Here is a 13,800-nt window from a genome sequence, read left to right as displayed (position 1 = left end):
GTAATAGGAGTGTCACGAGACTTAGGGAAAGGTAGTGTCTTGTGGCACGGGGTAGGTAGGGTCATGACTACATTGTTAGTGTAATGTGATATTAATGTCAAAGAATATATTCTTATTTTATTAAGTTTTTGTGTAAATAAAAAAATACTCTTTTATGTTAAAGAATAATTTTACTAGTAAAGATTATAAAGTATTGTATGTGTTTTTGTACTCTGGACTATGTTGCATGTTGCAGGTTTGGTAATGGGCGAGTTTATTAATTATACTATACACCTATTAGTTTAGCTTTCCCTAGAAGCTTCATTGCCAAATTTGTAATATTGTAATAGTTTATAATAAAGTTTTCTGGTAACAGTAGCTTTCTTGGCTATATTCATCTCCACACTCTTAAATGCTACAAATAACTAACAGAATGAGAGGTAAGTTATACTGTATTATTTTCCCCCCATCTGTAGCACAACAATAAAAAATGTTAGTAATAAGTTTTGAGTTGTTTGGAACATAACCATAACCCTATTGTCTCCCACATGTTCTTCACATCATAACACTATTTTAATGTTACATGCTGAGTTTTCAGTTAGTTAATCCTGCATTACAAAAGGGTTTACTGTGCCTTGATTTGCAGCATTTTCTAAAAAATTCAGTTAATAACTTTAAATTGATAACTTTAAATTTTTGTTTTTATGCAAAAAATTTTTTGAGATAAATACAGCAACTGAAAATTTAAGGAAAAGTATAACTGTTTCTTAGTTGATCACATTGACTTTGTTACATCGTTGTTGAAAAGTGTTTGAATGCAGATACAGTATATGTTAAAGTTAATTGACATAATTATATTAAAATATTTTGAGTTGTCATAATATTTTTTGGTTCTTTCTAACATAGTTTCTAAAAAAATTATGTGAATGTTTCTGTTGCTGTTTTGCTCTACATTTATGTAGTTATTTTAGGTACTGTGAAAGCACAGTGTTTTATTTCTCTTGGTTTAAAGTGACCAAGAATTATTTGAATAATTTCCTCTTTTCTTCAGCAGCTTTTTGGTCCCTTGATTTTGGGTGATCATCAAAGTGGCTTCAGCTGTGACACTGAGTCCTTCCTCCGTGACACTGAGCAACTTGTCACTTCTCTTCAGGCTCGAGTTGATATGAACAAAGGCATTCCACCAGGCCTCAGGGGTTCATCCTTTGAATCGCATGACTCTGGAGGAGATTCTGACTTGGATACCAGCACTTCTTATCCAATCAATGATGATGATGACAGACTTGTGAAAAGACTTGGCTCCCAGCTGAAGACTAAACTCAAGCTTGGTGGCATTGATGGCTCACCTAAGTCTCCTCCAATAACAACTAGTCCCCGAAAACCAGATCCATTAGCACTGGAAACTAGACTCAAGCTAACAAATCATTTCAAGAGGGAGAGGTCTATAGTGTCAGACAGTGGGTATGATGTCTATACTGCAGGCAAGGAAGAGAACAGCTTGCAGTCTGATAGCAGTAGTGAAACAAGTGAACCAGTTAAAGATAGCCGCAAATCCATCGACAATAACCCTCCCCTCAAGTTCAATAGAGCATTTAGGTACAGTAACCCTAACACTGTAGCCCATTGTACAGGATGATCTAGTAGCTTGGTATTAAGAGTGATAAGTGCAGTATTGTAATAATTTAAGGAAAATTAAAACCATAGTAGCTTTGTAATTGTCTAGTGATACAATTTTAATTTAGTTTGATATCACCCAAGTGATATCAAACTAAATTACAAGTTTAATACTTGCCTGTGTTTATAATTAAAATAGTATTGGTATAGTAACTTGACTATCTATCTTGTGGAACAAATTGAACTATAGTCAGTTATAGTGTTGCTACAGTAGCTGTCATCTGCTTATGAAATGGCTTGAACTTTAGTCATTTATATTATACATAGTTTCAGGATACTGAGTATTTAATGATTCACTCAACTCTTATAATTTACAATGACCAAATTCTAATTGTGAGTTCACTTTTGCACCTGCCTTATACAGTAGTCCCCCCAGTATCTACAGGCAATACGTTCCAGACCTACCGCAGATAGTGGTAGTGAACCCTTTATATAAGACATTTTTCGTTTACATACATATCTATAATAAAGTTTAATTGATAGATTACACATAATAAGACATTACCAATGTTAACCCTCTAACTTTATTCTGTGTACTTACCTATTTGTGGTTGCAGGGGTTGAGTCATAGCTCCTGTCCCTGCCTCTTCACTGATTGCAACTAGGTCCTCTCTCTCCCTGCTCCATGAGCTTTATCAAACCTTGTCTTAAAGCTATGTATGGCACCTGTGTATTAGTACACAGGTGCTGGTACTGTGCCTGACATACTAGTGTGTATCATTTTTCATAACCACAAATCTGCCACCTGCCAATATTTTTTACCTCAGGACAATTCTTTAGGTCTTTCATCTATTCATACATTTGAAAAAATCTAAGGCCATTAGGGTCCACACACTGTATCATGGTTAACTATTCAGGAAATGACTATGTTTGACGTACTAGTATGCCTCACTATCAAAAGTAAAGGAAGGAACTGGAGTTGTTGTTCCACCACCAGCTTCCCTACCAGCAAACAGGGTGTACAGGTGGCTCAAAGATGACTTATTCAGTCCAAATTTATTACAATTTCTTCATACTAACAGTGGAATTAAGCCACAAAGCACACTAGGTATATTTAACTCAGGATAACCCAATCAAGTCAAACAGTGTGAACAATCTCCAAGTTTTGATGAGTATTACACTCTTAATCCTTTCAGGGTCGAGACCCCTGATCTCAGACTTGCTCTCAGGGTAGAAAAATTTAAAAAAAAAAATATTTTGTGAAATGATAGGGAATCTTTTTCTGAAGGTAGTGAAACCAAAGGTATGAAATTTGATGGAAAATTTGTAGAATGACACTCTTGCAAAATTAAGAGGTTTCAGTGATATTTACACATTAGAGATTTTGCCCAATTTTTGCCCTATTTTTGGCCAATTCCATTGTTCCAATTGACAAAACTCATAGCTATTTTGCTAATACAGTGGACCCTCAACCAACAATATTAATCCGTTCCTGAGAGCTCATTGTTAATCGAAATTATCGTTAGTCGAGTTAATTTTCCCCATAAGAAATGTAATGGAAATCAAATTAATCCGTGCAAGACACCCAAAAGTATTGAAAAAAAAAAATTTTACCACATGAAATATTAATTTTAATACACACAAACTGAAAAAGACATGTACAATTACATGACACTTACCTTTATTGAAGATCTGGTGATGATTGATGGGATGGGAGGAGGGAGACTGTGGATGGTGTTAGTGTTTAGAAGGTGAATCCCCTTCCATTAGGACTTGAGGTATCAAGTCCTTTTCTGGGGTTACTTCCCTTCTTCTTTTAATGCCACTAGGACCAGCTTGAGAGTCACTGGACCTCTGTTGCACAACATATCTGTCCATAGAGGCCTGTACCTCCTGTTCCTTTTTTTTTTTTTTTTTTTTTTTTTTTTTTTTTTTTTTCAACAAGTCGGCCGTCTCCCACCGAGGCAGGGTGACCCAAAAAAGAAAGAAAATCCCCAAAAAGAAAATACTTTCAATCATCATTCAACACTTTCACCACACTCGCACATTATCACTGTTTTTGCAGAGGTGCTCAGAATACAACAGTCTAGAAGCATACACATATAAAGATACACAACATATCCCTCCAAACTGCCAATATCCCAAACCCCTCCTTTAAAGTGCAGGCATTGTACTTCCCATTTCCAGGACTCAAGTCCGACTATATGAAAATAACCGGTTTCCCTGAATCCCTTCACTAAATATTACCCTGCTCACACTCCAACAGATCGTCAGGTCCCAAGTACCATTCGTCTCCATTCACTCCTATCTAACACGCTCACGCACGCTTGCTGGAAGTCCAAGCCCCTTGCCCACAAAACCTCCTTTATGACATTCCTAAAGTGTTTCACAACATTGTCAGTTTCACAATTAAACACTTGTTCAGGTTTCAATTCTTCACTGTCTATGTACTCCTTGAATTCCAGCACATATTTTTCAGCTGCTTTTTGGTCCAAACTGGCAGCCTCACCATGCCTTATCACACTATGTAGAATGACACTCTTGCAAAATTAAGAGGTTTCAGTGATATTTACACATTAGAGATTTTGCCCAATTTTTGCCCTATTTTTGGCCAATTCCATTGTTCCAATTGACAAAACTCATAGCTATTTTGCTAATACAGTGGACCCTCAACCAACAATATTAATCCGTTCCTGAGAGCTCATTGTTAATCGAAATTATCGTTAGTCGAGTTAATTTTCCCCATAAGAAATGTAATGGAAATCAAATTAATCCGTGCAAGACACCCAAAAGTATTGAAAAAAAAAAATTTTACCACATGAAATATTAATTTTAATACACACAAACTGAAAAAGACATGTACAATTACATGACACTTACCTTTATTGAAGATCTGGTGATGATTGATGGGATGGGAGGAGGGAGACTGTGGATGGTGTTAGTGTTTAGAAGGTGAATCCCCTTCCATTAGGACTTGAGGTATCAAGTCCTTTTCTGGGGTTACTTCCCTTCTTCTTTTAATGCCACTAGGACCAGCTTGAGAGTCACTGGACCTCTGTTGCACAACATATCTGTCCATAGAGGCCTGTACCTCCTGTTCCTTTATTTTAATTAAATTTTTTTTTTTTTTTTTTTTTTTTTTTTTTTTCTCAACAAGTCGGCCGTCTCCCACCGAGGCAGGGTGACCCAAAAAAGAAAGAAAATCCCCAAAAAGAAAATACTTTCAATCATCATTCAACACTTTCACCACACTCGCACATTATCACTGTTTTTGCAGAGGTGCTCAGAATACAACAGTCTAGAAGCATACACATATAAAGATACACAACATATCCCTCCAAACTGCCAATATCCCAAACCCCTCCTTTAAAGTGCAGGCATTGTACTTCCCATTTCCAGGACTCAAGTCCGACTATATGAAAATAACCGGTTTCCCTGAATCCCTTCACTAAATATTACCCTGCTCACACTCCAACAGATCGTCAGGTCCCAAGTACCATTCGTCTCCATTCACTCCTATCTAACACGCTCACGCACGCTTGCTGGAAGTCCAAGCCCCTTGCCCACAAAACCTCCTTTATGACATTCCTAAAGTGTTTCACAACATTGTCAGTTTCACAATTAAACACTTGTTCAGGTTTCAATTCTTCACTGTCTATGTACTCCTTGAATTCCAGCACATATTTTTCAGCTGCTTTTTGGTCCAAACTGGCAGCCTCACCATGCCTTATCACACTATGTATGCCACTACGATTCTTAAATCTCTCAAACCAACCTTTGCTGGCCTTAAATTCACTCACATCACCACTAATTGCTGGCATTTTTCTAATTAAATCCTCATGCAACTTCTTAGCCTTTTCACATATGATCGCTTGAGAGATGCTATCTCCTGCTATCTGTTTTTTGTTTATCCACACCAATAACAGTCTCTCAACATCTTCTATCACTTGCGATCTCAGTTTCGAAAACATAGTTGCACCTTTGGCAAGAACAGCTTCCTTGATTGCCGTTTTCTTGGCCACAATAGTAGTGATGGTTGATTGGGGTTTTGTGTACAACCTGGCCAGCTCGGAGACACGCACTCCACTTTCATACTTAGCAGTGATCTCTTTCTTCATATCCATGGTGATTCTCACCTTTTTTGCTGTAGGGTTGGCACTAGAAGCTTTCTTGGGGGCCATGGTGACTTATTTTGCAGGTGCAATCACTAAAAACGCTGTGATAATATGAAATGTTCCGATTGTATGTTTGGATGGGACCGCGGTGGCTGGCTGGCTTGTAAACACTGGCCACAAGTGGACTCGTCTCAGACGGAACTAATCGTGTTGGTCGAGTTTTTTAGCGCTAGTCGAGGCAAAATTTTTGCGTTAAAATGTATCGCTAGTCGGATTTAACGTTAGACGATGCCATTGTTGGTCGAGGGTCCACTGTATTCCTTCTGTTGATTGAGCACAAGAAACTGCCCATTTACCTATTTCAACTACTCAATAAAGTGATCAGAAATTGGTAATTTGGCCAAATTCACTCAAAATTCAGAAAGTGCTAATTTAAAAGTAGGGTCCAGAATAAAGAATGTAGACATTCCTGGCATTATAAAATATTTCTCTGTTCCTTACTCATGTCTCCAGGCTCATCTTCTATTATGCTTGCATTCCATTTTGAATTTTTATTCACACAAAAAACAGAAGATTTACTTTTTAGCAGACTACTGCAGCATTGTAATAATTGTATAAATAATGTCAATGCATTCCTAAATGTGTATTAGACTGTCCAGTTGGATGCATATTGAACAAGTAACCGAGTAAGGACGCGTCTGGCATGGACGATTTCTGAGCGGATGTACGAAAACGGGGAAAATTTCACTGAAAAATGGTTGAAAACTGAATTGTATGATAACTGGACCAGACAAAAGCCGAAGTTCCACTGTGTCACTATACTCTCATGCATTCCCTTCTTTGCCTCTGTGGATGGATAGATGGATATATATTTTTTTTTTTTTTTTTTTTTTTTTTTATATAAAAAATTCGGTCGTCTCCCACCGAGGCAGGGTGACCCAAAAAAAAAAGAAAGAAAATCCCCAAAAAGAAAATACTTTCATCATCATTCAACACTTTCACCACACTCACACATTATCACTGCTTTTGCAGAGGTGCTCAGAATACAACAGTTTAGAAGCATATACGTATAGAGATACACAACATACCCCTCCAAACTGCCAATATCCCAAACCCCTCCTTTAAAGTGCAGGCATTGTACTTCCCATTTCCAGGACTCAAGTCCGACTATATGAAAATAACCGGTTTCCCTGAATCCCTTCACTAAATATTACCCTGCTCACACTCCAACAGATCGTCAGGTCCCAAGTATCATTCGTCTCCATTCACTCCTATCTAACACGCTCATGCACGCTTGCTGGAAGTCCAAGCCCCTCACCCACAAAACCTCCTTTACCCCCTCTTTCCAACCCTTTCGAGGACGACCCCTACCCCTCTTTCCTTCCCCTATAGATTTATATGCTTTCCATGTCATTCTACTTTGATCCATTCTCTCTAAATGACCAAACCACCTCAACAACCCCTCTTCTGCCCTCTGACTAATGCTTTTATTAACTCCACACCTTCTCCTAATTTCCACACTCCGAATTTTCTGCATAATATTTACACCACACATTGCCCTTAGACAGGACATCTCCACTGCCTCCAACCGTCTCCTCGCTGCTGCATTTACCACCCAAGCTTCACATCCATATAAGAGTGTTGGTACTACTATACTTTCATACATTCCCTTCTTTGCCTCCATAGATAATGTTTTTTGACTCCACATATACCTCAACGCACCACTCACCTTTTTTCCCTCATCAATTCTATGATTAACCTAATCCTTCATAAATCCATCCGCTGACACGTCAACTCCTAAGTATCTGAAAACATTTACTTCTTCCATACTCCTCCTCCCCAATTTTTCTTTAGAATCTCCCATAAGCACATTATCATCAGCAAAAAGTAACTGTGTCAATTCCCATTTTGAATTTGATTCCCCATAATTTAATCCCACCCCTCTCCCGAACACCCTAGCATTTACTTCTTTTACAACCCCATCTATAAATATATTAAACAACCATGGTGACATTACACATCCCTGTCTAAGACCTACTTTTACCGGGAAGTATTCTCCCTTTCTTCTACACACCCTAACCTGAGCCTCACTATCCTCATAAAAGCTCTTTACAGCATTTAGTAACTTACCACCTATTCCATATACTTGCAACATCTGCCACATTGCTCCTCTATCCACTCTATCATATGCCTTTTCTAAATCCATATAGATATATATATATATATATATATATATATATATATATATATATATATATATATATATACAGCAGGGCCCCGCTTTACGGCGTTTCGCTTTACGGCGTTCCGCTAATACGGACATTTCAAATTATGACCAAAACTTGCTATACGGCTCCCCCCACCTGTCTTTCTAATACGGTCACAGCTGCCCACCGAGTTTGTTTACATTCTCCCTGAGCACATCTCCTTATTATGTCTGGAAACTTTCCAAAATTTCAAGTGTTTTAAAGTTATTGTATATTTTATATGTATTGTACTTGATAATTAAACTTGTGTACACCTGTACCTAAATAAACTTACACACTGTGCCTGCATGTAGGTACACATTAAAATCACTAAGTCTCTCTACTCTTGATGCAATAATAATAATAATAATAATAATAATAATAATAATAATAATCTCTTGGGCGCATTAATGTCGCATATTACGTTAATATAGACATTTCCCTTAATCTATCTATGATATTTTTTTCAAAATTATATAAGAAACACATTATGTAACACACAAACATGATACATGCACCCACAGTATAAAAATTTATACAAATATATATGAGATGTTTACCAAACGGTTTGTAGAAGTGTCGGAAGAATTACGTTTTCTCTAGCCCGTCACCTGTTACTAGGGATAACTGTAGAAAAATATTCCTTTCGTATGCCTTCACTTTATAGCTATAATTCTGTACTAACTTGTACACAGTGTAAGAGTATTTGTTTCGTGATTAAATTATTATAATAATAATAAAAATATTATAACTTCTTTCAGGTAGTAGGTTGGTAGACAGCAACCACCCAGGGAGGTACTACCGTCCTGCCAAGTGAGTGTAAAACGAAAGCCTGTAATTGTTTTACATGATGGTAGGATTGCTGGTGTCTTTTGTCTGTCTCATAAATATGCAAGATTACAGGTACGTCTTGCTACTTCTACTTACACTTAGGTCACACTACACATACATGTACACGTTTATTTATACACACTCATCTGAGTTTTCTTTGATTTTATCTTAATAGTTCTTGGTCTTATTACTTTTCCTTTTATATCCATGGGGAAGTGGAATAAGAATCTTTCCTCCGTAAGCCATGCGTGTTGTAAAAGTCAACTAAAATGCCTGCACTTTAAAGGAGGGGTTTGGGATATTAGCAGTTTGGAGGGATATGTTGTGTATCTCTATACATATATGCTTCTAAACTGTTGTATTCTGAGCACCTCTGCAAAAGCAGTGATAATGTGTGAGTGTGGTGAAAGTGTTGAATGATGATGAAAGTATTTTCTTTTTGGGGATTTTCTTTCTTTTTTTTGGGTCACCCTGCCTCGGTGGGAGACGGCCGACTTGTTGAAAAAAAAAAAAAAAAAAAAAAATATTATAAGGTAAAAGTTTCACAAACTCTTACAAATGTACATGAATGAACTAAAACTGGACACGTATTAATACCGTCTATTTCGCCTGACCGAGTGATCATCCACAACCTGTTCAGTTTGTTTGTTTACGCTGTCTGAGCTTGGTGTATCATTAAATGTTGTATATTACGTTAATATACACATTTTCATTAATCCATCCGTGATATTTTTTTCAAAATTATATAATAAACACGATACATAACATAAATACATAACAACATATGTGTAGAGAACCTAGGATAACCCAAAAAAGTCAGAGTGACTTACTTCCATTGCCTTCACTCAGAGCATCATTTCTTCTCAAAATGATGTTACATGAGAATGGGAGTGTTCTTCTTTATTTATTCTACCGTATCAGTGTAGAGACAACCTGTACACAATGTAACTTGTACACAAACCAGACGTGTACACTTCGTTTACAAAACTTACCTTCGCCTGGTTTGTTTACATAACTCTGCGCCTGTCCTCTCTCATGCACTCATTCTTTCTCTCTGGTATGGTAGCCTGGCTGACTACCATACATACCACACTTGATTTTTTACAATAAATACTACTCATCTCACCCTATATTTTAAGGTAAGTAATGAGTGAACTGTATATACATTTTATCGCTCTGGGATGCTTAAATATCATAGAATAGTATGTGTGGGTGGGGTGGCCTGGTATGGTAGCCTGGCTGACTACCATACATACCACACTTGATTTCTTACAATAAATACTACTTGTCTCACCCTAGATTAAGACTATAAATATTTTAAGGTAAGTAATGAGTGCACTATGTGTGTATTGTACTTTTTTATTGTTTTTTTTTTTTTGATGCCTGGTTCTATTGCTAACATAATATATGTTAGTGTAAACTTGTTATCTAGTGTTTGTATGCATTTGTAAGTGGAAAAAAAGGGTGTTCCACTTTACGGCGGTTTCCGCTTTACGGCGGTAGCCTGGAACCTAACCCGCCGTATAAGTGGGGCCCTCCTGTATATATATATATGATGATTGCTGATGTTATGAATGAAAAGAAGTTGGATGTCCTGGCCCTAAGCGAAACAAAGCTGAAGGGGGTAGGGGAGTTTCAGTGGGGGTAAATTAATGGGATTAAATCTGGAGTATCTGAGAGAGTTAGAGCAAAGGAAGGGGTAGCAGTAATGTTAAAGGATCAGTTATGGAAGGAGAAAAGAGAATATGAATGTGTAAATTCAAGAATTATGTGGATTAAAGTAAAGGTTGGATGCGAGAAGTGGGTCATAATAAGCGTGTATGCACCTGGAGAAGAGAGGAATGCAGAGGAGAGAGAGAGATTTTGGGAGATGTTAAGTGAATGTATAGGAGCCTTTGAACCAAGTGAGAGAGTAATTGTGGTAGGGGACCTGAATGCTAAAGTAGAAGAAACTTGTAGAGTGGGTGTGGTAGGTAAGTTTGGGGTGCCAGGTGTAAATGATAATGGGAGCCCTTTGATTGAACTTTGTATAGAAAGGGGTTTAGTTATAGGTAATACATATTTTAAGAAAAAGAGGATAAATAAGTATACAAGATATGATGTAGGGCAAAATGACAGTAGTTTGTCGGATTATGTATTGGTAGATAAAAGACTGTTGAATAGACTTCAGGATGTACATGTTTTGTAGAGGGGCCACAGATATATCAGATCACTTTCTAGTTGTAGCTACACTGAGAGTAAAAGGTAGATGGGATACAAGGAGAATAGAAGTATCAGGGAAGAGAGAGGTGAAGGTTTATAAACTAAAAGAAGAGGCAGTTAGGGTAAGATATAAACAGCTATTGGAGGATAGATGGGCTAATGAGAGCATAGGCAATGGGGTCGAAGAGGTATGGGGTAGGTTTAAAAATGTAGTGTTAGAGTGTTCAGCAGAAGTTTGTGGTTACAGGAAAGTGGGTGCGTGAGGGAAGAGGAGCGATTGGTGGAATGATGATGTAAAGAGAGTAGTAAGGGAGAAAAAGTTAGCATATGAGAAGTTTTTACAAAGTAGAAGTGATGCAAGGAGGGAAGAGTATATGGAGAAAAAGAGAGAGGTTAAGAGAGTGGTGAAGCAGTGTAAAAAGAGAGCAAATGAGAGAGTGGGTGAGATGTTATCAACAAATTTTGTTGAAAACAAGAAAAAGTTTTGGAGTGAGATTAACAAGTTAAGAAAGCCTAGAGAACAAATGGATTTGTCAGTTAAAAATAGGAGAGGAGAGTTATTAAATGGAGAGTTAGAGGTATTGGGAAGATGGAGGGAATATTTTGAGGAATTGTTAAATGTTGATGAAGATAGGGAAGCTGTGATTTCGTGTATAGGACATGGAGGAATAACATCTTGTAGGAGTGAGGAAGAGCCAGTTGTGAGTGTGGGGGAAGTTCGTGAGGCAGTAGGTAGAATGAAAGGGGGTAAGGCAGCCGGGATTGATGGGATAAAGATAGAAATGTTAAAAGCAGGTGGGGATATAGTTTTGGAGTGGTTGGTGCAATTATTTAATAAATGTATGGAAGAGGGTAAGGTACCTAGGGATTGGCAGAGAGCATGTATAGTTCCTTTGTATAAAGGCAAAGGGGATAAAAGAGAGTTTAAAAATTATAGGGGGATAAGTCTGCTGAGTATACCTGGTAAAGTGTATGGTAGAGTTATTATTGAAAGAATTAAGAGTAAGACAGAGAATAGGATAGCAGATGAACAAGGAGGCTTTAGGAAAGGTAGGGGGTGTGTGGACCAGGTGTTTACAGTGAAACATATAAGTGAACAGTATTTAGATAAGGCTAAAGAGGTCTTTGTGGCATTTATGGATTTGGAAAAGGCATATGACAGGGTGGATAGGGGGGGCAATGTGGCAGATGTTGCAAGTGTATGGTGTAGGAGGTAGGTTACTGAAAGCAGTGAAGAGTTTTTATGAGGATAGTGAGGCTCAAGTTAGAGTATGTAGGAAAGAGGGAAATTTCTTCCCAGTAAAAGTAGGCCTTAGACAAGGATGTGTGATGTCACCATGGTTGTTTAATATATTTATAGATGGGGTTGTAAGAGAAGTAAATGTGAGGGTCTTGGCAAGAGGCGTGGAGTTAAAAGATAAAGAATCACACACAAAGTGGGAGTTGTCACAGCTGCTCTTTGCTGATGACACTGTGCTCTTGGGAGATTCTGAAGAGAAGTTGCAGAGATTGGTCGATGAATTTGGTAGGGTGTGCAAAAGAAGAAAATTAAAGGTGAATACAGGAAAGAGTAAGGTTATGAGGATAACAAAAAGATTAGGTGATGAAAGATTGAATATCAGATTGGAGGGAGAGAGTATGGAGGAGGTGAATGTATTCAGATATTTGGGAGTGGACGTGTCAGCGGATGGGTCTATGAAAGATGAGGTGAATCATAGAATTGATGAGGGGAAAAGAGTGAGTGGTGCACTTAGGAGTCTGTGGAGACAAAGAACTTTGTCCTTGGAGGCAAAGAGGGGAATGTATGAGAGTATAGTTTTACCAACGCTCTTATATGGGTGTGAAGCATGGGTGATGAATGTTGCAGCGAGGAGAAGGCTGGAGGCAGTGGAGATGTCATGTCTGAGGGCAATGTGTGGTGTGAATATAATGCAGAGAATTCGTAGTTTGGAAGTTAGGAGGAGGTGCGGGATTACCAAAACTGTTGTCCAGAGGGCTGAGGAAGGGTTGTTGAGGTGGTTCGGACATGTAGAGATAATGGAGCGAAACAGAATGACTTCAAGAGTGTATCAGTCTGTAGTGGAAGGAAGGCGGGGTAGGGATCGGCCTAGGAAAGGTTGGAGAGAGGGGGTAAAGGAGGTTTTGTGTGCGAGGGGCTTTGACTTCCAGCAGGCATGCGTGAGCGTGTTTGATAGGAGTGAATGGAGACAAATGGTTTTTAATACCTGACGTGCTGTTGGAGTTTGAGCAAAGTAACATTTATGAAGGGGTTCAGGGAAACCGGCAGGCCAGACTTGAGTCCTGGAGATGGGAAGTACAGTGCCTGCACTCTGAAGGAGGGGTGTTAATGTTGCAGTTTAAAAACTGTAGTGTAAAGCACCCTTCTGGCAAGACAGTGATGGAGTGAATGATGGTGAAAGTTTTTCTTTTTTGGGCCACCCTGCCTTGGTGGGAATCGGCTAGTGCGATAATAAAAATAATAATAAAATATATATATATATATATATATATATATATATATATATGTGTGTGTGTGTGTGTGTGTAGACGGTTAACAAGTTGGCCATCTCCCACCGAGGCAGGGTGACCCAAAACAGAAAGAAAATGCTTTCATCATCATTCAACACTTTCACCACACTCACACATAATCACTGTTTTTGCAGAGGTGCTCAGAATACAACAGTTTAGAAGCATATACGTATAAAGATACACAACATATCCCTCCAAACTGCCAATATCCCAAACCCCTCCTTTAAAGTGCAGGCATTGTACTTCCCATTTCCAGGACTCAAGTCTGACTATATGAAAATAAC

General features: G+C 38.2%; 1 protein-coding gene across 15 annotated transcripts in view; it reads left to right on the top strand.

The window, feature by feature from the left end:
• The window catches only part of LOC128694611 (nucleolar protein dao-5), a 541,519-nt gene that overhangs the window by 404,953 nt on the left and 122,766 nt on the right, over positions 1 to 13,800 (top strand). For 12 of the 15 annotated variants that reach the window (XR_011393390.1, XR_011393389.1, XR_011393388.1 and 9 more), the window contains one exon: positions 1,031 to 1,575. Coding sequence is in view for 12 of the 15 variants with exons in the window: in XM_070095641.1 (XP_069951742.1) it covers positions 1,031 to 1,575 (545 nt within the window). In the remaining 3 variants the exon portion in view is untranslated. The remainder of the gene's footprint in view (positions 1 to 1,030; positions 1,576 to 13,800) is intronic. The other 3 variants (XM_070095646.1, XM_070095638.1, XM_070095635.1) reach the window with 2 other exon arrangements.

Source organism: Cherax quadricarinatus, chromosome 51 (genome assembly GCF_038502225.1).
Source record: "Cherax quadricarinatus isolate ZL_2023a chromosome 51, ASM3850222v1, whole genome shotgun sequence".
Lineage (NCBI taxonomy): Eukaryota > Metazoa > Arthropoda > Malacostraca > Decapoda > Parastacidae > Cherax > Cherax quadricarinatus.
This window is presented reverse-complemented; position numbering and strand designations above follow the sequence as displayed.